This window comes from Lutra lutra, chromosome 6 (genome assembly GCF_902655055.1).
Source record: "Lutra lutra chromosome 6, mLutLut1.2, whole genome shotgun sequence".
NCBI lineage: Eukaryota > Metazoa > Chordata > Mammalia > Carnivora > Mustelidae > Lutra > Lutra lutra.
In genome coordinates, this window is record NC_062283.1 from 70610278 (window position 1) to 70635574 (window position 25297).

General features: G+C 40.2%; 1 protein-coding gene across 2 annotated transcripts in view; it reads left to right on the plus strand.

Annotated features, from left to right (window-relative positions):
• SLC35F1 (solute carrier family 35 member F1) overlaps positions 1-25297 on the plus strand; it is a 403322-nt gene that overhangs the window by 28398 nt on the left and 349627 nt on the right. Inside the window, exon 1 of one of the 2 annotated variants that reach the window (XM_047734862.1) lies at positions 11588-11684. The exons of the other annotated variant lie outside the window; for it this stretch is intronic. Coding sequence (XP_047590818.1) covers positions 11623-11684 — 62 coding nt within the window. The 5' untranslated portion in view covers positions 11588-11622. Of the gene's footprint in view, positions 1-11587; positions 11685-25297 lie in introns of those variants that run through there. 2 annotated transcript variants of the gene reach the window in all.

A 25297-nucleotide genomic window follows, 5' to 3' on the forward strand; every position in this document is an offset into this window, starting at 1 on the left:
TGTTTTTCTTTGAGAAATGTTTTCTGTACCCTGTCTTCTTTGGTCTTGAAACTCATACTAGGTAGATGTTAGAACTTTTATACTTCTCTCTAATCCTAAACTTTTCTCACCAATTTTGCATTGTGTTTTGGTTCCTCTGCAGTGTCTGTGGGTGCATTTTTGGCTTGATCAAACTTACTATTTTATTCTAAAGCTAGCATCCATTTTGCTATTCAGTGTACTTATTGATTTTTAATTTCTACGATCCTACATTTTTTTTTGCCTTAGATTATTTCTTATACAGTGTAATATTATTCTTGAATGCAATAGCCTATCTTACTCACATGAGGATATCTACTATACTGTCTGTTTTCATTATTCACAGTAATTATGCTCTATAAAGTCACCATGAATTAGTAAATTACCAAATACTGTATTAATAAATATTGGACCATTGTTCCTAGAGCAAATACAGGATTAAGTGCCTGTGAGTTTCTGGTCATATTTTCATTAATTAATCAATAAATAACTTTCTTTTTTGTATGTTTTTGTTGAAGACACCTTATTTAATATGTATTTTTGACTCATAAATATCAAACTTAGAGCCAATAGCACTATAACTCATGCCTAATGAAGTTATTGAATACATATATTTTCTCTGTAAAGCACGTCACAGCTTTCCAGTGCTTAGAAACTCTAGACAGCATTTCAGTGCTGTGCTTGGGGGGCATCTTACCCAGAGAAATCATCAACAAAAAGCACAAAAATGTGAAAAACATGACACTCAATACATCACAAAAAAGACACTTGTTCACAGTATTAGAGAAGGCAGATTTGCCTTGTTTTCACCTAGCTAGAATATGCACATCGGGTGACTCAAAAATTTCACCACCCTGTGTGTGTCTGTCATTGGCCTTGAAAGGGCCACCAGAATTGATTTGGGATTATAAATAAATTTTATCAAATAGGCAGATTCATAGATAATGGGGTCCCCAAGTGGGAGGATCAGCTATACTTTTTTTTAAAGTCACCTTCTCCTTGTTCTATTAGGTTGTTTCTTTAAATGTTTGTGGTTTTCTTTATTCAGTTTGGGGCTTCTTCTCATGGGGTTGGTTTTCCTAAAACATTTGGAAATTCTTGTGTGAGTTCATTTTTATATTTGAGATCCCTTTATTACTTATCTGTAAGTAATGTTTCTGTTCACCAGAATGTGCCTCCTTTGTTGGGGAGAGAGAGCTGGGATATGTTGTCGGGCATGGTGTTTAAATGTTACTCATCCGAGTATGGAGAGTCCATATTCTTTTTTTTTTTTTTAATTTTATTTATTTATTTGACAGAGAGAGAGAGAAAGAGAGATCACAAGTAGGCAGAGAGGCAGGCAGAGAGAGGGGGAAGCAGGCTCCCTGCTGAGCAGAGAGCCGATGAGGGCTAGATCCCATGATCCTGAGGTGATGACCTGAGCCGAAGGCAGAAGCTTAACCCACTGAGCCACCCAGACACCCCAAGAGTCCATATTCTTTATGGGCATAGGCAATCCAGGTCCTTCTCCAGTCTTCTCTCCTCACAGGCCCAGGGGTGGATACTGTTGCTACTGCTGGTGCTGGTGTTGGCAGGGAGCGGGGAGTCATGAAAGGTGGGAGAGTGGGATATGCTGAAACATATACAAGCCTGTTACTGAGGCACATTCCTCAGGATTCCTTCCTGCTCCCTTGTCTGTCATCTCCGAGTTTTGAGTGTCCCACAGTTGCTCTCACCTTTGCAGCGGATTTTTCCTCCATGTCATCTGGATTGTGGTTTTTCTTATCAGTGAGATTGTCAGTGTTTTATTTCTGGAAGTCCTCAGAATTTCTGTCCATCAATTCTACTCTTTCTTATTTTCCAGCACTGTTGTGAATTTATTCTTTTTTAAAAACAGATTTTTTGGTATTTTTAGGAAATTGAGGTGGGAGTTAGATAGGCAGAAAGGCTTTAGTCTGTCATTTTGATCTAAATCCATACTACTTTAATTAGAAAAAAAAATAAGTTATTTTTAAAAGAAAAATTGTGTTTTTCAAATGTTTCAGATGAAAATGGTTCATTCTGGATTTCAAGACACAATTGTATGTAATTCTTTATTGATAGTTTATATGGGGGTCTTTAAGAACATATCAGTAGATTCTAATTATTACTATTGTCTTTGTTATTGCATGGATTATTTTTATCTTCATAATTATTGAAAGATGCTTCACTAATAACATTTTTATATGAGGACCTTCTGTACTCTAATATAGCTGTATCATAACAAGTAATGTCAAGCACCTTATGATTCATTATCTCATTTAGTTTTCACAGAGGTCTTATGAGGTAGTGGTTGTCATTTCATTTTTGAGGATGAGGAAGCAGGTTCACTGACTTGAATTTCCCAGTGGGTCTCAAATATGTAGTGGAGCTGGACCTGACCGGTTAGCTTTCTGGCTCTAAGCTCACCAAATCATCACTGTCTTATGGGAGATTGGCACTTGTTCTGCAATGCTAATTATTATCTCACAGTGTATGTGCTCATGCACATAAAAATCAGGAAGATATGTAATACGTTATGAAAAATTGGATCTATGTTGGAGGAACTGTGTGATAAACATTTAGACATATGCTGAAGCCTTTTGTTATTGGATTCTTCTTCATGTTAGAATAAATAACTTAAAAAGTGCATCTTTCTAAAAACAAATTAATAGTCAATTTAGTGTCATTATTGACCATTAAAAAATTCTTTTCCAATTTTTAAAAAAGATTTTATTTATTTATTTGACAGAGAGAGAGAGGGAGAGAGGGCATAAGTGGGGGGAGCAGCAGAGGGAGAGGGAGAAGCAGACTCCCTGCTGAGCAGGGAACCCTATGCCAGGCTCCATCCCATTATCCTGGGATCATGATCTGAGCCGAAGGTAGACACTTAACCACGAGCCACCCAGGTGCCCCATTTCCAATTAAAGGCACAACAATGAACCATTTATTTAAGGAAAGTAATTCTGCTCTCCCCAGGGTTTTTCATTTGAATAAACAGAAAATAAATCAAGAAATGCTGTACATAGCCTCTAGCTCAGAACAGCTCAAAAATTCTTCTGACATCTGTATTGCAAAAACTTAGGTGAGTTACCTAAGTTTAAGTGGGAGAAGTCCTGTGGCTTTCATCTATAGAGATCGTGAGCACATTGGGTAAAAGCAAAAAGGTCCCAGTTTCTAACTTTTCCATTTTGAGCTATTTAAACTCAGAGTGAACTCAAATTTAGGAATGTTCCCTGAGAACATGGCTTGAACAGGGTCTCGTGCTACAGTCTCTCCTCTCCTTCCCCTCCAGTTTTTGATGGACCTGATTGGAAGAGAAGAATTAGATCTCACAGGCATGCTTTGGAGACATAAATTCTTCTCTGTGGATCACTGAACCATTCTTAAAGACTAGTCTGATGATCTATCACATAAAGAGACATAAAAATGATACAAACCTATAGAAATCAAGCCTTGGGCAATAGGCCTAAAACCAAACCTGTGTTCCATGACTCCCTTATCTCTTTAATTTCCCCATCTTTTTTTGTGTGTGTGAAGTTAGGAAGGGGGTGATTTGTTGAAATTCAAAGGTTTATATCTCTGCCAAATAGTAGCTACTAATCTGTTAGTCTAAGTCATCTGAGAAACATTCCACAGAAATAAATCTCACTGAAGTTAAGCTGGACAAGTTTGTTTCACAGGACCAGGAAAAAATGTCAGCTCTCATGATTTTGCTGACTACTATTACATTACATCATGTTTACGTTAATAACTAACCCCACTGTTCTAAATCTCAGCATGTTCCAACAGAAATTCCAGGCTCTTCCAGTAAATCCTGGAGAGGTGCCTCCCATGCCTCATCAGTGGTCAGGACTCCCCTGCTGGCAGCCCGCCCCCCTCCTCCGGCCCTGCTCCCCTGACTGGCATTCGCCCAGCTGGGGGAGCAGATTCCTGCTGAGTCATTTAAGCTTCTGACAAGCTTCAGCTCACTCCCATAGCTTGTCCAACTCTTGAAGAGTGGGAGAGAAGATGTTTCCTCCTCTTGAAGGTCCCAAACAAGGGCTCTTGCATCCAAACTGTGGCTGAGTTTAGTGCAGTGGCTTTGCCAGATCACGTGTAAATTATTTTCTAGTGTGGTATTTGTATATATTACCAGGTAGCTTTGTCTGAACAGATCTAAGTGCCAACTTACTGAGTGCTGCAGTCATACTTGCCACTCTTCCCAACCTTCAGACCTTTTGGCTTCCTATGTTAGATGACTTTGACCCTTACTATGGGTTTTCTTCAGTGGGAAGTCCCCACTGTCCTCTCTATACACTTGCATCCATTCCTTTCACTTCCAAATTTCTGCCAGATGTACCTGTGTAGGCCTGCACTCTAAGTGGAGACATGATTCACGTGTGTCCCACCCCATGGCCCCCAAGGCCCCCAGCCCTAATGGAAATCAGTGGATGCAAATAGGTATTTTGAGAACAAGTGTCACTTAGCTCTACTTCCTAGACAGATCTGAGTCTCACTGCAGCCCAGCCAAGTGCCACATGTAATTTCTGCATTTATATCTTTTCCCCACAAGCTCTTCCTCTTGTAGTTTTATATTTAAACAGCACATTACAGTGTGCTAAGATTCTGTGGGCATTGTGGACCTTGAGCTTCTGCAATGATGAGTGTTGCTTCTATTGAAGAGTATTGCTTCGTGGGGGCTGAAGGGCCCCACAACCCATGGTCCAAGCCCAGCATGAAAGGGAGAATGAGCTAAGAGGAACGAGCATGCACCATCCCAGGGGTCTTCAAGCCAGGCCAGGGCCACACAGTGGGTGCTCTTTTAAGTCAGCCTTTCCCCTGCTCTCTGCTGATTACAGAGCCCCTCTGGTAATTAGCTATGGCAGTTTAACCAAGTATGTTGGTGGGCATTGGCATGGAGGAAGTATACAGGGAAATCAGTCTTCATTTGAAAATGAGCACAGTAGGGGGAGAGAAATACATAAGGGTAAATAGCTGTTTCCTAGGCTCATTGCTTTTGATCTCTTATAAATCGATTTACTGAATATCCAGAGAGACAAAAAAGTAATACAGCCTTTATTAACCATCAGGAGAAGCACTAGGCCCTTTCTGTTGATGTGTTGAGGGAGGATGGAGTTTTCTTTTCTCTCTCAGGGTCATCTGGGACATTTCATCTGTACTAAGACTGTCTTTATTTATTGCCTTTGTGTTTTTTTTAGATTATGTCTCGGCATCTAAAACTCTTCTTAGAAATACAGTAATGGCAACTTGCATTTGTACCCGTATGGTGCTCACTGACCTGAAGGCAAGGCATCACATTTGATCCGTGGTCACAGTTTCCTTCCTTCAATATTTTAAGACCTGGTAGCATGTTTGGTTTTGAGAATCTAGGCATATCTTTCTGATTTATAAATTTCATATTTAAAGAAAGTGTTTCTGAAAGCGAAACAAAAGCTCCAGTATCTCTTGAGAAAATCGGTACTTAGAATCAATTATTTTTAGGTTTTCATGCTTCAAATGAGAAAACACATTGGAAAGACTTTCAGCTATTTTAAAACGATAGAAGCAAATCAGTCTTACCACATTGTTTACATTCAAGGTAAAGACCTAACCGTTTCATTCTTCTTCTGTTTCTATGATCAAGGCAAGGTTTATAGAATAAGGGGTAACATCCTTGAGGAAACCTTTAAATCAAAGCCAGTCATTAACAATAGCAAAACCAATAACAACTACTATAGTAATGACTTTTCAAGTAAACCAAGAAACATAGGGAAGTCAAGGGCAGCTCATGTGGTTGTGAAACGCCTACTTACCTTTATGCCAGCAACTGTCATTCTTTTCTTTCATACAGTAGTCTGTTTACCTTTGGAAATTATTGATTCTGTCACCAATAATGCAACAGATTAGCCTTTAATTCAGAAACAAACTTATTCCGTGGAGTGAGTTGATTAAATACCACTGAAGATTTGAGCCTGTCTTTAAGCGGCCATATATATTTCACCCCTTTCTTGTTTATCTGAGGCTTTTCTGAATAAAACAGCCTGTTTAAAAAAATAAACAGCCTTTTAAAAAAAATGGGGATCCTCCATTCATATCTGGAAAACGCTCATAAAATTAACATGACTCAGTAGTTATTGTTGCTCCCTTCCCCCAGAAGTTAGTTTAGCAGATTTTCATACTCATCATCATATCATCATTTACATAATGGTTATCTTACGTTTGAATACCTACTGTGTGCCAGGCACACCTCTTTCTCAAGATCATAAACATTATCATCAAGGAGGAGAATAAAATGGCATAAGTGCCAATATGCGTGTGTTACATAATAATTATCACTTAATCCTGTCAACAGCACTTTGAAGCATCATTTCTTTTTGCAGACGTTGGTCCTTGCCAAAGTGTCTGACTCATTTAGGATTACATGAGTGCTGTGAACTCAAGTCTCGCTGACAACAAAGCCCTTGCTCTCATTATGGGATTTGGACCTAGTTCTATTGTTGTTACAGATTATGAATATGTAATACGAATTATGTAAACACTATGAGCTTAAATATTATAAATATCCAGGAAAAAGGAAGAGGGAGAACAGTTTTGTGTATGTGTAGTCGAGATCAAACCAGCTGGATAGAGAATGTTTTGATCCTGAGTATGTTCGTGACTTCATGTTTGTGAATTTAAATTTTTGATAACACCGATCAGTTTTAGTCTTTTCTAGAAGCAACCTGCGTTCTACACAGAACACCCATTCCATTTTTTTAGCCTATTTTTATTTTACTGAAATTAATTTAATTGTATCACTTATATTTTGTATAATTTTTAAGACATTGACTTAATATATTGTTCAGCCTTCTGACACATATTAACATGTCCATGATTACAGCCTCTGTCATTGAAGTTGTCCTTTTGTGAAGTCCCAACTTCTTGTTCTAATATTGGCATGACTGAAATTTTGCCAGGAAGATTTAATTCTTCCCTTAATGATCTGCTATCGCCAGTTTTGTGTCAGTTGTGTCTTCTAAATCTGATTTTCCAAGATCAGTTTAGTAGTTATGATTGTCATTAGCCAGAAGACATGTGTGGGTTTAGTTATTGTACATTTTCTTTTATGTTAGTTATTTTTACCAGTAATGCATTCATTTAGAAACAAACAAAAACCTAATAGTTTTCATTTCTTTCTTAGTCCATGAGAAAATTATGATCAGTTTCTGTTATTCCACAATTCATCTTTTGTCAAAATACCATGCCAGTCTCAAATTCTTTTAATTCTCATGTAATCAAGTGCCTCTGAGACAACTTCTCTGTCAAATGAACTGATCTTTTTTTTTTTTAAGATCTTATTTATTTATTTGTCAGAGAGAGAGAGAGAGCGCGCACACAAGCAGGCAGAGTGGCAGGCAGGGGCGGAGGGAGAAGCAGGCTCCCTGCCGAGCAAGGAACCTGATGCGGGGACTCGATCCCCAGACCCTGGGATCAAGACCTGAGCTGCAGGCAGCCGCTTAACTGACTGAGCCGCCCAGGCGTCCCAAATGTACTGATCTTGTTGTTGATCCATTTCAATTGAGTCTTACAGATCTTGCTAATGGATTTCTAAAATACATGAAGCTTTATTTCAAATACCATTTGACTTTGATATCTATATCTGTAACCAGATTTTTCGGTAGATAATTACAGTTGATTGATATCTCATGTTGGGACTAGATCTGCAGAGGTAACCGAAAACACATTTTTGAACCAATTTAAAAGTAGTTTTATGTTGTACAATGAAACTAATATAATGTTCTTTGTCAATTATATCTCAGTAAAAAAAAGTGGTTGTAGTTTTTCTACATTACTAATTTGCTAAGGTCTCCAGTGAAGCCATAGCTTATAAATTGGAATCTAGGCAAATGACACAATTATCTCCTCTGCATGAGCAAAATACATGTTATCAGATGTGCTGTTAACACTCTCTGCTCTAACTTTCCCTGGATTAAAAAAAAAAAAAAAGAAACTGAGAAATCTAATGTCAAGGAAAATTGAACAGATTGAATTAATGCCACTTGTTAAGACTGTGGACATTGATGTCAGTGTGAAATTCTGTGTAAAGTTCATTATGGGTTTAAGCTTACATCAGTGGTACATCAGAGATAATTGAAATCATCTTATAATGGAAATTACCTAAATCCTTGCCAAAAGAGTTGGCTCTATTTTAAATGTCCCATCAAGGAGAAATCTCTTTATTCCATTGTTGCCATGAACCTGAAGACTAGTAGCCTGAACAAACAAAAGCTTCCCATATTTGTTGTGTCTGAACATGTTCTTGAACCTCAGTTTGTGTCAAATCATTGGTTTTACTGGTCCTGGAAGTCCCTTTGGCTTTACCTCCCTTTTCATCAACATGTCTGCCTTTAGCTGTTTTCCTTTTCCCTCCCTCTCACGCAGTCTGCTGCGTGCAAATGTGAAATGAAGACGGTGTCTCCAACTTTATAAACATCAGTCATGGAAGCATAAACTCTGCAAAAACGCCTCCGTGAGATGGTTCTTCACCATCCGCAGATCCAGTCTCTACATGGAGATGTGAAGTCTAGCTTTGCAGGTGCGAGAAATGCATACAAAAATGGATGCTTTGGGGCGCCTGGGTGGCTCAGTGGGTTAAGCCGCTGCCTTCGGCTCAGGTCATGATCCCAGGTCCTGGGTTCGAGCCCCACGTCGGGCTTTCTGCTCAGCGGGGAGCCTGCTTCCTCCTCTCTCTCTGCCTGCCTCTCTGCCTACTTGTGATTTCTCTCTGTCAAATAAATAAATAAAATCTTTAAAAAAAAAAAATGGATGCTTTCATTGTTGCTTATTTTTCCAAAGGAGAATAAATGGCCATCACAAGATAATTTTCTGCAATTATATTTGATAGTCTGTTGTTCTGTATTTGTGCTTGTTATTCAAAAACAAAACATGAGCAATTATGGAGAATTATTTCTATGATTGAACTTCATCCAGTTCTCCTTTTGTTATTACTTTGCTTACTATGTGCTATCTGTACACATTATTGACAGTTCAAAAGCCATTGGTAAGAAAAAGGTAAAGGATCTGGGTGAAGGAAGGGACAAATCATCTCCAAGGTCAAAATTGTAAGGCCTGATATCCCACCTCATTGCCAAACTTAGCATAAATTCTGTTGTGGGGCTCAGAAATCCAGAGTCACGCTGCAACTGGAAAGTGCTGTGATAGCTGAAGAGTTCAAAATGTGGTGAAAAAAAATGCTGAGTAAATTTCATATACTGACAAACTATTATTTTTTATTTTATTTTCAGAAGAGCATTTTTAACTTTGTTTTATGAGATCCACCTCTCCCAACATACCCACACATAAACACACACACTGTGAGAATATAGGCTAAATGTAAGCACATGATAAGTATTTGTTGATTTGTTTTGACTTACTTTACTGCCATCTTTATGGATGCATCTGTTCTAGGGAGAGAACGCCTGCATACAAACAAGGCACATTTAACTAAACTTTACAGGATTCCAGTTTTAAAGAGTAATTTGTAAGCAGTTTTTGAGATGTGATTCTTATTTCTGTATGAAACCATTCTTAATCTTCATTTCAGTTATGCTGTCGAATCTGAGTGCTTTTACTCTGAGACTCCTCAATGGTCTGGATTCTTGCAAAAATGTGGCTGGATCTGGCTTTGACAAAATAAAGCAGATTTGGGGGTTTGGAGGCAGAGCTGGGAAATCCCTTCTTGGCAGGGCATTTGCAAAAGCTGCCAGGGTCCTGAGGGCCAGTGCTGTTCCCCTCCCCAGGTCATCTGGCACTTGGCCAGTCTCTCCTTAATGGTGTCCCTCTCCATCCGAGTGTGCTACCTCTTCTCTTTAAGTCACGTATAGACAGGGTTGGTCCTATTTGGAAAGGTCTGCTACCACAGAGGCTGTGTTTTACATTGGAGTTTTTTTTTTTTTTTTTCCACGTATAGTCACAGATTTACCACTGTTTATTTAGTACTTGCTATATACATTATATTACTTAATCTTCATAACATTCTTTGAGGTAAGCAGTATCTATTACCCCATTTTATGAGGTAGACTTATTTATGAGGAGATGTGGGGAGACTTATTTGGGAAAATTACTCATTTTATACACACACACACACACACACACACACACGTATTCATGCACATATACAGTTTAAAATACTGCTTTTCTGAAAAATAAGAGTTAATTGCTAATGATGACTATTTTAAGAGATGCTGCAGGTGTTTAAGATGATTGATTCTTAACAGTTAGATGCAGCATTCTTTTCCCCATTTTCACCTACAAGTAAAGACAAGCCTCCAGTATTGCACACTTAACCACAAGACTCTCTGCTATCTTTTTGCCATCGATGTCGTGCTTGGTCCAGGAGCTGTGTGTCTTCACAGCAGGATTGTAATGGGAAACGCTTCTCTTCTGACAGATATTTCTTTTTACATTATAGACATCTTTAATTTTGAAAAAGTGTAGGTTGTTCAATAGTATGGTTCTTCAGATGGAACATTTAGAGATACATCTCAGAAGAGCTGAGGACAGAAACATGACAAGGAGAGAGACTAAGGTCCTAAGAGAAAATGATAGTTACTAAAATGAAGTGCCTTTTCCACGAGTTGCAAAAAGTTCTGAAAGGAATTGCAGTTTGTGTTGTTAGTTTAGAATTAGTCTTGCTAATTTAGTTTAGAAAGGTCTTACTCTTGGGGCGCCTGGGTGGCTCAGTAGGTTAAAGCCTCTGCCTTTGGCTCAGGTCATGATCCCAGGGTCCTGGAATCAAGCCCCACATTGGGCTCTCTGCTCGGCAGGGAGCCTGCTTCCCTCCCTGCCTGCTTCTCTGCCTACTTGTGATCTCTGCTGTCAAATAAATAAATAAAATCTTTTAAAAAAAGAAAGAAAGAAAGAAAGATCTTACTCTTTCTTGTGCTCCATTATTCTGACTAGATTTTTCTGGAAATAAAAAAAAAAAAAAAGGAAAATGAACTGGATGGTTTCCTCAGTAACACCCGCTTCGCTCCGTTCTCCTCACAACTAACTTCCAAGTCCTGACTCCTTTCCAGATCTTTTTTGGAAAAGGTTGAGTTTAAAATAGGAGGAGAAAATAATCTGAGTGGGTTGGCATTTAATCCAAACGTGTGGATTTTAAAATTAGACTTTTATTTATTTATTTACTTACTTATTTGTAGATTTTTATTTATTTATTTGAGAGAGTGAGCTAGGGAGCATGCAAGCAGGGTGAGGGGGAGCAGAGAGGGAGGGAGAAGGAGGGAGAGAATCTCTCAAGCAGACTTCCACACATAGTGTGGAGCCTGACACAGGGCTCAGTCCCATGACCCTGAGATCATGACCTGAGCTGAAACCAAGAGTTGGACACTCAACAGACTGAGCCACCCAGGCCCCCCTAAAATTATTGGTTTAATGACATGACATAATAACATAGAAAATGATGATAATGGAAGCAATTTATATATTGCCATTCAAATATAATTCTCACAACAGCTCTAAGATGGTAGAAGGGCTAATATTGCGTTTCCTAATTCAAATATGTGTCAGCTGAAGTTTTGAGAGATTGATGCCTCTCCTTGCAGAGTTCCTAAGGGGTAAAACTTGGATAAGAACTCAGACCACATGACATCTAGCTCTGTCTTCAGTTCACCATTACTCTTCCATTTCAACCTAAGTTTTCTATTGTAAGTATGAAAGACCATATAATATACCCTCTTAAAGGTGACTGTAGCGTGGGTCCTTCCAACCTTTGTGTGAACCCTTTTAAGTGATTTGACCTAGAGGCAAAACGTTAGTAGCTAAATGGGAATGTGCTTTGTGACAGAGAATTAAGGAAAATGTCCTTAGAAAAATATTGACGTTTTTGTGCACTAAGATTATTTAGGTTACGTGATACTGAATTTCAACCATCGCAGACATTTTTGAGCAGCTACAGAGTGGTACCATTTGTTTTTATTTTCAAAAACCTGGTCTGGAAAGTAGGGAAGCTGTTTATCTACTTGGTTCATTGATTCATTTAGGTATTTATTATGTGTCTCCTCTGTGCCAAGCACATTTTTAGGTTTTGGGGCAACAGCAGTGAACAGAATTGAAATCTTCTGCTTTTAAAGAGTTTGAGAAAACCTTAAAATGGAGGGGTGATCCGAAGCATGGTTGAAATTTTAGAAAAGGTGGTCTCAGAAGATTTTTGAGGAAAGACCTGGCAGAGATGATGGAACAGCTATTTGGGTGTCTGGAGAAGAACTTTCCAGACGGAGAGAGAATAAAGTGCAAATGCTGAGGTTTTTGGTTCCTGGGCTGCTCAATAAATAGCAGGAGGCCAAGGAGGCTGGAGAGGATGGGGAAGATTGTTGGAAAAGAGGTTCTAGAGATGAAGAGAGGATCATGGGAGAAGAGCATTGCAGACCATTGTATGGACTTTGGCTTTTATGCAGAGTGAAATGAGAGCTGTTTGGGGACTTTTAGCAAAGGGGAGATGTGATCTCATTCCTAAGAGCTCTCTTATAAAGGATCACTCTGGGTGCTGTGTTGAGAAGAGACAAATATAGGTAGCCAAGAATGGAATTAGGGAGACCATTTAAGAGGTAACATCAGTAGTCCAGGTGCAAGATGACGGCAGGAACGTAGATGATAAAGGTAGATGATAAAGATGATAAAGGTATTTTGAAGGTAGAGCCATCGGGATTTCTGGACTGATTGGGTGTGGAGTGTGAGAAAGGAAGGGGAGTTAAAGATGGTATCAAGGTTCTTGGCACCCGAGAGGCTGGGAAGGTGGAATTGCAGTCAACTGTGGTAGGGAGGGTGTAGTGAGTGAGTGGGGGTGAGGCAAAGATCAGCAGTCCAGGGTTGTATTAAGAATGTTTGTTATGTATTCATGCCAATTATTAAATGGGCATTTGGGGTATTGGAATCTGGAACAAGGGAGACGTTTGGCTGGGCATGTATGTTTGGGAGTCATCGCGTAGTTGATATTTAAAACTGTGGGACTGGGTGGGATCTCCAAGGAAGAGAAAAGAGGACCAAGAACTGAGCCTTGGGTCACTCCTACTTTATGAGCTCCTGGGGAAGGGGGACCCAAAAAAGGAGCTAAGCAGCAGTTATTTATGAGGCATAAATAAACACTGTGTCTTTGTAGCTTTATTTGTTTCAGTATTTCTTGTAATTGTGGAATAAATGGCAGTAAAGGAATCTGAGAAAAAGTGACCAGTGATGTGGGGAAAAAACAGGAAAATGTTCATAAATGACAGGGCTTTAACCAAAACAAATCCCAACTGGGTTAAGCAGCAGAACTAAGTCTGCATGGAGGTCATGGATGAAGAAGCAGTAACATTCTTTTTTTTTTTTTTTTTTTTGTCTCAGCCTTTTGCTTGGGAGATGTACCAATTCTAACTACTTTGGGTTTGATATGGTACCGAAAGATAATTTAGTTGTTAATATCCTGGAAACTAGGAAATAGTACCCACTCCTTTATATTACCTGGAAGTTGGGTCCATTGCCCTCTAAAATGCTTTCATATACTTCTTAGAAGAATTGGTTATATTTTCTCTCTGATTTGAATCTCAATTATATACTTTACTTCTGTTGTTTGAGCATGCTGGGTTCTGCTGGAGAGTCTAGTCTTGTCTTCCTACCTTATATTCCTTTATTTAACAAACATTTTTCAGAACTTATTGCAAAATCAAATTTTGCACTTGACATTGGGGATACCATCATCACCCACATAAGCTAGCTCTCCCTCCTGGAAGAGTTCCCATTCTAGTGTGAATGGCCAGTTATACTGTACTGTGATGTGTATTACAGTGGAGATGAGTGTTGAGGAGAGATTTGTTAAAGGATCTGTAAGGGAGAGAGCAAGGAAATTCCTGGCAAAAGTTGAGGATTGCTTCTTGGAAGAGGAAATACACTTAGACTTGAAAGATCAGTGAGTTCTCCAGCAGACAAGAGGGCAAAGGATATCCTAAGCAGGGAGGCAGTATATCTGTGGGTGAAATAATAAAAGAAGAGGTGCAGAGTTGAGTAGGCATATTGGGATAAAGGCAGAGGGTTAGCAGGAGCTGGGTTTTACCTCGGCCGTTTTTTGCCCTGTGCTGGGCACTGTTCTTAATGACTTTTGTGTATTCAATCCCCTGAATTCTTACAGCTTTCTGGGGTGATGCAGTATTAACACCATTTTTGCAGATGTGTGTCCTAAGGCATAGAGAGCTGAGTGAGTTCTCAAGGTCAGGCAGCTAGTAAAGTAGTAGAGTTAAATATGAGCATCTGATGCTAAAATTGTTAGTTGGTCAGTTCTAACACTTTTCCTCATCATTTTCTTCTTGGAATTGTTAGGAACCTCCTCCATTATAACTTATTATTTATTCTTCTCCATGGCACACCTGCTGTCCTCCATCATATCAGATTTCACAAAGATCTTCTGTTTTTCTGATTGTTTCTTTCTCCTCTTTCCCCAAATTTGAATTTAAAGTCTCTTTCTTAGATTGGCAAGCCTCCTGTCAGGATTGGTTTCTGAGGGATGTCATCAGATCCCTTCCAGGAACCCATGATCCTGGCATTGTGACCCACAGCTCAGGAAAACAAAAAACAAAAAACAAAAAACCAACTTTCTTCCTTTAACACAATCCATGGAGCCTATTGTTCTCGCCTCATAGACTTATTTCCCTCATGTAATTATCACCTTCAGGTTGGACAAGGTTTGAAAATATCATCTGTTCACTTGTGTCTCTAAGGCTTTTGGTTGCTTAATCTGTCATTGCACGTTTCTACTGAGTGAGTTGTGAAAGGTAGCGTGGGGGGCATGTGTCCAGGAAAGTGGTGAGCCTCCTGGTTAGCCATGGATTTGCACTGTTTACTTTGAATAAAGGATCTCTCTCTCTGGGAGACAACTGAAGGCCCTGCACTTGATAATGCATCTTGTTTACTGTTCTGCAGAATGAAAGGCTTCTCTTTCAGTAGGTCTGAGTCCCCCTCCTTGGGCAGAGTCTCACATTTTTTTGAGTAATTCTCTTGCCATGGCTTTTTCTTTCTTTCTTTTTTTTTTTTTAAAGATATTATTCATTTATTTGACAGATCACAAGTAGGCAGAGAGGCAGGCAGAGATAGAGAGAGGAGGAAGTAGGCTCCCTGGTGAGCAGAGAGCCCGATGTGGGGCTCGATCCCAGGACCCTGAGATCATGACCTGAGCCGAAGGCAGAGGCCTAACCCACTGAGCCACCCAGGCGCCCCGCCATGGCTTTTTCTACCGTATTTCTGTCTCCCATTCGCAGAGCTTCAAATGAGTCTTGATTTCAGGTGACCCATTTTTTTCTTTTTCTTCTGAATGTTGTTTCTGTCCTGGGATCATTCATCCTTTCTAATGGTCTAGTGGAGAGGTTTTCTTCAAGCTGTCTCACATTCTTCCCTAGCAAGGAGTTGGATTCTACCTTGTAGGACAGTGATCAGGGACCACACATTGCCTAGAGGCATGGCTTTGCGTGCTTGGTGAGGTTGTCATATCCTCCATATGGCCATTGTAAGAGGCTTGAAACTTCATCAGCTGCACTCTAAAGACAGAGCTCTTGGTTACTATTTTGCTGTCTCTCTGGTACTTAACATGAAGGACTATTGGTTTTGCTAGTTTTGTCCAAGAACCATTTATTGAGCATTCTGTGCCAGATGCCATGTAAGATCCTTGGCATATAAAGGTCTCTCCTTTCAAAGGGGTTGGTTGGTTCTCTAGTCCCTCAAAGACCAATGTGCGTAACTCCGGTCACTGATTTATTTCAAACATTCTTGGCACAGATAGCCATGAATTCAAGTAAAACAGAGCATTTCCATTATAAGACGAAGATAGAGGATATAAAGAGTTCATCTGGTATAACTTAAAAAAATAAATGACTATTAAACATTAGCAATGAACATGTTCAAAGCCTTTGATTCGTAAATGTGCAGTATTGGAATTATAATTCCCTGCATTACAATTAAGGCACAGAAGGAAGCAGGTGTTGAGATGTCAATGTTGATAAATAAGAGACTTTTAAATAGTCTAAGTCATTCCTAAGAAAGGGAAAGGATTTTTAAAAATTCTTTAACATGTAGTCAAAAATACATTCTTAAATATGTCTAAACTAAAATAAAAATCACAGACATGCACAACTGAATGAATTATTTTTTATTCACTTATGTCTGGATGTTCTATTCTTAGACCTGAACAAGAGCATTTCTCTTCTTAGGAATTTATTTCAATAGCATGAATGTGATCTTTGAAAAAGAAGATGTTTTGTAGGGTTCGTGTAGAGCCCAGAATCTTTACAGAATGAGCTGGGAGAGCTTTGGAGCAAGACGGAAAAAGTTTAGATTTAGGGATGAAATGCAGCTCCCAGAAGGAAGGATTTAATTAATCTGCTCTTTTTCAGAGAAAAAAAAATAACAACAGAAAAAGAGAGTCATATTAGAATGAGTGAAGAGTTTTCTGCTGGGTTTGAGATGGAAAGTCTAAGTTACAGGTGTTGACAACAATCTAGACATAAAACAGTTCTCGAGGTAGAAAAACAGACCTCATTTACTAGAAATTTTGTAATGTGGTTTCATTTTACAAAGAAAAATGAGCAAAATGAAATTTAGTGAATTTAGTGGGATTAAATGACCTGGAGAAAATTGGGAATGTGTATGACACAATATCAAATAACAAAAGAAACAGAAAAATAACAAAAGAGAAAAGGTAAAAGAAAACATTTCAGCAAGTGGAAGGCATGATCTAATTTCTCCTTTTTAAAAAAAATTCCTGGCTTCTTTGGAAGAATAGTTAACAAGTTAACTTTGCTTCTTTGTGCTGCAGAGGTCAAGGAATACGCTAGCAAAAAGAGACTGGGAAGAGACCTCTGTTCAAACCCAGGGCAGCGCTCAGGGACCCCACACTAATGTGCTTTTTGCCAGGAACCTGCCCCTTGCTCATGAATGACAGTGGTGCAAGGAAGGGGGCTGTGGAAGACCCGGCCAAGGGAGATGGAAAGGGATTCCATCCTGCCAGTGGACTGTGCCTAAAGTTGTCCATTAAGTCCCAGGGATCCCCTGCAAAGTGTCTGCGGGTGGAATGCAGAGCTTCTGAAAGGAACCTTGAAGTGCAGCTGCGAGTGAGCCTTGCCTGTGCTGCGGTTGCCAGCTGGTGGCCGCCTCCCGCCGCGCCCTTCTGCAGAGCAGCCATCTGCGGCAGCTTTAATGAATGAATCTCTCTCGGGCCTTTTTTTTTTTTTTTTTTTAAACAGAACAATAGCTTCTCTGGTGTGCTCTGCATTCCGATGGATGGATTGAGTCCTTTGCTCACACTTCTGTGTGTGTGTGTTGGGGGTGGGTGGTTAGGGAAAAGAGGGTGTGTGTCTGAGTCCTCTGGGTGGGGAGATGGTGGATGCCTCAAGAAGGTAATGCTTCAGGTTTGCTTTTAATTGTTGACTCTTCCTTTGGAGACTTGGACGATTGGGCTGCCGCTCTTTTTCCTCTGTATGTCCTTTCTGCAACTTGGTTTTTTTGTTTGTTTGTTTGTTTGTTTTTTTTTTTTTTTTTTTTTTTTTTTTTTTCCCTGAACACGGAAGGATGGATTCTCTTCTTTCAGAAATGCTCATGAAGTACAGGTCTATGGATTAGATACTTAAGCAATTTTTTTTTTTCATTTTAAAAATAACCTGACATTCACTTGGGTTGATGAATCTCTGTCCCCTTTGCCTTGGCCGGTGCCTGTGAATTTGTGTGGCCGTCCTCCGTGCGGTATGTTGGAGGAGTCCCGCAGCCCCCATCAATATCACTTTTCCCTGCGGTGCTCATCAACCCAGAGGCTGGTTCTTCTTAATTACAAAGGAAAGAAAGAAAACACCCCAAAAGACAAATCAGAAACTTTACCAGGAGAGGATTGATTTGGTCTCTGGTTTAATCATCCTTAGAAACAGAAAAAAAATCTTATTTTGCCTGTCAATAATGGTCCTGTGGTTATAATCGTTAACCTAACAGAACTGAAGGAAAAGCTAATTTGGGGGAAAACTTTTGAAGATTGGTTATTTTTCTTATGGAGGTCATCTAGTTCCAGGTTTTCAAGAAAAATCTTACTCAAAAGCTTCACATACGAACCCGATACATTTGTAGCTGGTCTGGTTGAGCCAGGGAGAAGTGAGCACAAAGGAGACATGGCTGTACACATTGTCCACACCTGTTTACAGGGCCCACGTTTATGGGGCTCTGGTGGATGGAGTTTGTAAAGCTACTCATCAAACGTATTATTTGTTTGTGGGTAGAATCCCACTACATCATAGTTCGGAGTAATTTTTGTTATTTATTTGTATTTTTATTGTTACTCTGCCTTTATCTATTAGCAGAAGTGCTATTTTATTTTTACTATTTTTTAAGATTTTATTTATTAATTTGTGAAAAAGAGAGAGAGAGCACAAGCAAGGGGAGGGGCAGAGGGAGAGGGAGAATCAGGCACTCCACTGAGCAGGGAGCCTGGTGTGGTTTACTCGATCTCCGGGCCCTGGGATCATGACCCGAGCCTAAGGCAGACGCTTAGCTGACTGAGCCATCCAAGTGCCCTAGAAGTGCTATTTTATATCATTCACTGGTATCCTTCCTCTCATCAGTATGGGCTACATAAGGCAGGAGATGGAATAAATGGGAACTAAAAAAATCTTTTCCATTCTAAAATTCAAAGGCAAATGGAAATATTTTTACTTTTACTTTTTTGTTGTTATATGCTGAAATTTTCTTATGTAGCTGTCAACATGACATCCTTGTCTTTTGGCATTTTATTACTGTAAGAACTGTGCTTTAATTTTTTTAAAAAGATTTTATTTATTTATTTGATAGACAGAGATCACAAGTAGGCAGAGAGAGGAAGGGAAGCAGGCTCCCCCCTGAGCAGAGAGCCTGATGTGGGGCTCGGTCCCAGGACCCTGAGATCATGACCTGAGCCAAAGGCAGAGGCTTTAACCCACTGAGCCACCCAGGCACCACAGAACTGTGCTTTAATTTTTATTGACCTTTTCTTTTCTAGATATGTATGCATATATGTATATAAATAAATATACACCTATATATGCATTTACTTCTATACCTGCACATATACACAAAAGACATATTAGTATAATTCTTGCATAGTTCATTCTGATAGACACACATGTCTCCAGTAGTAGAGATCCTTGAGATTCCTTTGTACAAATCCACTTACCAAACCCTAAGAAAATCCTTTTTATAGAGGCATCAGGAAAGTCTCCTCAAACCTATAAGTTGTTGCTGCTTCTTATTTAAGGGTCAGCCAGGGCCTAGAAGAGGAAGCTAAGGAGGCCAGCGATTATAGTTGCATTTGAGTCTATTTTATATATGAATATTTGAGTTTATATGTTTGGGGAAGTAGAAATTCACATCTCTAGTGGGGCCCAACATGAAGTTATCTTCAGTGAGTGGGTCACCTGCCATTCTCTGAGGGCATAAAGCAGGTAATTTATTAAATTTTTTTTAATTTTTTTTAAATTTTAAAGCACATGATTTATTGTTAAAACTGGGGTCATTTTGGGATGGCTCAGTCCATTAAGTGTCTGCCTTTGGCTCAGGTCATGATCCCAGGGTTCTGGGATCAAGTCCCGTGTCAGTCTCCTTGCTCAGTGGGGAGTCAGTGTCTCCCTCTGTCCCTCCTCCCATTCATTCTCTCTCTCTCTGTCAAATAAATACATAAAATCTTAAAAAAAAAAAGCTGGGGTCATTTGGAGAATGAAAGGGAACACTAATTGAGTGGGATGCTGGAACAGCAGGTATCAACCAGGATGAGTGGTCAGTCTACTCCATCTTTGTTAACTCCCTGGCCTCTGTGGATGAAGAGGATCTGTAGCCACAAGTCATGTAAGCGATTGGGAAGAAGATCTCCACAACTCAGGAAGTTACCTGAATTTCATTGAAGCAGCTTGATGCTCTACAGGAATCTTCATAGGTTACCACAGCTTTAACTTGGTCACAGTGTGACAGTGGCGCATTTGAGTAAGCTAGTTGAACAACCATCAGTAATAACGTGGTGACCAAGAAGGTAAGGGTTTGGGGGAGGCACCAAAATAATGGTGCTCAAGCTACAGGGGCAGAGTTAGGAGATCTCTGTCGCTCAAGCGACACGTTGGGATGGAGATGGCAGAGAGGAATTGTTCTCTGGACTGGCGGTGCGTTCTTCTGCACCCCTGTATCTGCGTAGCCAGGATACAGATTTCGCTTTCAGCTGGTCTCTTGGTGTGCCTTCCCACAGACTATCTGTGCCTCAGTTTTCTCATCAGTGCATATGGTTAAATATGCAAGAAATACAGTGATGACCCTCAGGTTTCCTCGCTCTTGATTATTAATGGATACTCAGTATAAAATTTGGACTCTTAAGCATATTTTATCGTATTGTAATTCTTTGAAAATATTAACTCATCTATAATTTATTTCAAACTGTCCATTAGCCTTAATATTAAATTAAGCTTCACAATCCATTCTTCGACTACTCCAAATACCTAGGGGCTCATACTTCATTTTAAAATTTATCATGAAAAAATTCTGTCTTAAAGCTAATACGTTTTTTAACATTAAGTTGACTAACATCTGAACATGACATTTATGCCACTTAATCTATTGTAAAATCCCCATGCTGTCTTATAGCTCTGGACTCATACCTCCTGATTTTTAAGTGATTTTTAAAAATTGCTATTGCCAGAAGAAGCACCTTTTAGGACTAGCAAGCAAAATTACTACCTGAACTGCATTTTGTAATACTTACTCCTTCCCCAAACTAGAGACCGTATTTCCAAAGCTATACTTGGAACTTGTATAGTGTGACAAGTGGGACTTGTCATTTTGGAACTACATTTGGGACTACATTTGGAATCAGGACTGTCCCAGCCAATGGTTACCATACACAAAGCCACCGACATCTGGTAGAAGCTTTGTCGGAATGCAGGATTGTATTGTATTTGGCTGCAAGTTCTTTATTGCTTCTTTGGGTCTCAAGGGGAATCTTGATGTTTCTGAGCAACAATTATGGACAAGACTTCTAAGCTCCCGAAGCTGTTCCAGGAACTTTCCTCACCTCCCCACTTCACCAGAGACCCAAGGTAAAGGAAAGAGACTAGCCAGGAATGAGAACAGGTGGGACTGTGAGAACTCAGCCCAGTGGAACCCTGATCGAGGGTCAACCACTTTCTATCAGTCATGCCTGTGCTGACTCAGTTACTGCCTTTGTTACCACGCTCCACCAAAAGCTGCGTACCCCACGTCGAGTGCAGGGGCCAGCCCTGCTTGACGGTGGTCTGAGATAATAAACAGCAGCTGTAGGAGTGTAGAATTAAGGACAGGGAGGTATACATGCAGGCGTTTTATAACCATCAAAGTTCATCCACCAATGCCAGCAATAGTCATTAAGAGAAATGGTGTGAGCGATTAGAACTGTGCTGCCTTAAACCGCTAGCTGTATGCTTGTCTGTGGGGAGAGCAGTGCTGGGATTCTGGGCGGTATGCGCGAGCTGCACTCGGGAACGTCAGGAGCCTCCGGCCAGAGCTGCACGTAGTCTCTGCTTCCAAAGCCCACCATTCCGTGTCTTTCCTGCATCTGCATGGATGCCTCTGGGTAGTTCACAGAAGCTTGTTCTTCAGTTCTCAAACTGGGCGTCTCCCTGACAGACAGATGGAGTAGTACCTCATGCTCTTTGTCTCCAGTGGGTGACTGGCGTGAGTGTACTGCCCCGCCAGAGAGGAGTGGTTTGGAGCACTGTGGGTATCAGGCTTTTCCAGAAGATTATCAGGCATTGGTCCTTTTGCCTTGCCCATGCAGAGAGAACAGCAGGGTGATGGTGCTGTCTTTTGATGTGCTGTTGGGCTGCCTTTTGCAGTGAGAGATTCTGGCCCCTTCATTGTGGATGGCAAACTGTGATTAAACCTTCAATGAGCGCGCCTTTACTAGGCAACGGAGGGACAGTGCCTGGAATCTAGTCAGTTCATTGATAAAACTCGAGGTTGAAAGCATGACTATTTCTTTGTGTGAGTGCATCCAGGCCTCATTAGCGGGCTTCTGTCCAACTCTGCCATCTGAACCAGCTGCTGAGTAATCGGAGGCATTGCAGATGCCATTTTAAAGTGCCTATAAGTGATGCTTTTAATTTCTCATTGGAACATTTCAGGACTTGTCACCTGTCACTGAGGACCCTGCTGATAGGTTAGGGTTTGAGCAGAGGCCATGGAAGGTTAAGATTGCAGCAGATCTTGAGCGGGTAAGGAAACCCCATTCTTCTTTGTGCATAGATTTTCCATATTTTCTTTAAGCAAATATCTAACCTGAAAGTCACGCATTTGGTAGGACTCTTACCATCTAAATGAAAACTGGAAAAGGAAGGAAGAAGAATGAGGAATCTATCCCAGTTTGTACATCGAACAATATTCTAAGCACATAGAAATGACTTCCTCCTTGGCCCCGGGGAGGGAGGCTTTTCTTTCGAGATATGTTTCGTGAGCAGCCCTCTGCATGACTCAGATACCCTAAATGATTTATGGCTTTGCCTCTGCATTGTGTTCATCGTTTTTTCTTCCATCTTCTCCAGACATATTTCTGGGTAAAAATGAACATTCATCCAAAGAAAGAATGACCCCAGTTGCCCTTGTGAATATTGGAGTGTTTCTTGGATCTAACTTCTTTTATGGTCATTCTGCAACTCTGACAGAAATACTTTTGTCCCATTCAGTTTTTATAGGTTACTGAGTGTAGAACTGTACAACATTGGGACACTGCTTTGGAGAAAGCCGCAAGAATTACGGTAAAAAATAGAGCATCAAAGTGTAAAGCATTGGCATGGTCCTTAACATGGATTGGAATTTTCACTACTGGTTCCGCCAGCATCTGAAGTGGCTTGAATTTTTGGATGTGACCTTCGATAAAAACACCTGGAAAATAGTTTGTTGTATCATCTGTTACTGTTTTAGAGGGTTTGCCGAGAAATGGAAAAGATTTATGTAGGGTTATATAAAGTTACATAGGATTGTGAATTTTTGGTGTTGGCTGTTAAAATGTAACTTTTTCATGTCACTTAAATTAACTGTTTTACTCATTTTGTGCATGGATTTTAGTGACAAAGAGTGCATCAGTGAAAGACTGGGGTAGTGGTACGATAGGCATTTGTTTGGTAGAACTTGACATTTCTAGAATTTCTGATCCCTGACTAACATGTCACTCCTATGTTGGCGATGAAGTTTAGTGGAATTAGAGCATAACATGGGGATATTCATAGGCATTTCTGAGATTTATTGAGCTGACCGGAATAACGTAGTGGAACAGTGTGGCACCTGGTAAACTCCATTGATGTTCTCTTATTTCTTGATGTTCTAAGTCCTGGAGATGGGTACATTAAGGTAGTCTGAGCAGGATGGGGAATTTCAAGCTTTGTACGGGGGGGGCGGCGGTGAGAGACTGGGGCAGCCTCACAGCTCTTTAATAGGGCCGTGTTTGGGAGCTGAGTACCCTGCTCTTGTGAGTGCTCTATACCAAAGCTGTCCTCCAGATCCAGGACTTGTAAGTGAGACCTCCATGTAGCAAGGACCTTTTGACATTTCAGTAACTAAACCTGTCTATGAGGTGGAGGTGACAGTCCCCAGTGCTCAGGATGGTTCTGCTACAAGGGGTTTTCCATCTAGAGCCTGATGTGTCATATCTGAGGGGAGAAAACAATTCTAGCATCTGGAGATAGATATACCTTCCCATATCTGAAATGTGGGAAAAATAAATAAAACATATTTCTGCATAAATTTGGAGATATAAAAATAGAACTCAGTAAGCAAACTTTATGGCTAAATAATGCATGGAATAAGAACAAACTAGATGATAGCATTTGAAATTCCTCTCTCCCGTATGTAGCTGAAAAAGGGTTTGCTGAACCAAGAGGTTCTTAAGAGCTATTATTAAGGATAGATTCAAAGTACATATGATACCTGACATAGATAATCAAATAAATAATCATAAGTTGAGATAATTTTTTGATCATCTGTTATGTGCTGAATGCTTTCACAAAACTGCCTCAGTTGATATACCCAGAGACGTATGAGTCACACATTATCATTTTTATTTTTGAAGCATAAAAGTGAAATTGTAAGTGCTTTACGTGAGGTTGTATATAGCTAATAATTGACAAGACAGCGTTCAAATCCAGGAATTCCTAACTCTGAATCTGCTATAATCTTACTGTCTTTCAAGGTTAATTTGGTTCAGACCAGTGAGAAACTAACTGAGCCTCTGTTGTGTGCAAAGCACCAAGGAGGGTACTGGGGATCCCAGGCAAACCAGACAGGCATGCTTCCTGCCTTCAGAAACTGACCATGTAGACGGGGTGACAACTATTAGCAAGCACTTGCTTCTTTCCTTCTGTTATGCATTCCTAGACATCTACCTTGAGTAGACATGTCACTATGCTGAGTAGTTTAGACAGTTCATGAAGGATTGTGTTCTCTCAAGGATACTATTTTTAAATGTCCTTATTTGTGCAAATATGTGCATCCCAAATTGTCACCCCTGCCAGCTTACATTGCTACCTGACGTGTTAGTTTTCAGAGAGATTATGCACAGTATAGGCTTATCGTATAGATTACTTTGAAGGATCGGTGGGAGAATTGTAATATAGCGAGTTATAATGTATTTCATGTTAAAATAAGAAAAGTGATTGTATCAGGTTTCTTTTTTTTTTTTTAAAGATTATTTATTTATTTATTTGTCAAAGCGAAAGAGAGGGAGCAAGCACAAGCAGGGGGAGCAGCAGGCAGAGGGAGAAGCAGACTCCCCACTGAGCGAGGAGTCTGATGCAGGACTTGATCCCAGGACCCCAGGAAATTCTGATGTGGGACTTGATCCCAGGACCCCAGGATCATGACCGGAGCCGAAGGCAGACAATTAGCTGACTGAGCCACCCAGGCGTCCCTGTATCAAACTTCTGACTCCCAACGTGACAGCAGCTGAAACTGAAGTAGATTTGTCCTGGTGCTGTGGAGCTCACTTTGAGAAGGGAAAGGACAGCAGGGAAGCAATCCCTCTGGTATATCTCCAAGGAAAGTGGATGGGTATGGATGAGGTAATTTTGCAGAAAAGAAAAGTTGTGTGACAACTGATGCTTGGTGGAAAAGAGACAGACTATTAGCTCAGGCGTTTGAGAGACAAGAGTCAGATGACCAGAGAAAATAGGGGAAAAATGTGAGGACTAATGGCGTGTCTTAGAGCTTATTTTAGGAAACGCTGCTTTATTTGTTTCTTACGTTTCTATAACTGTGTGACATTTGCATTCCTTTGTGT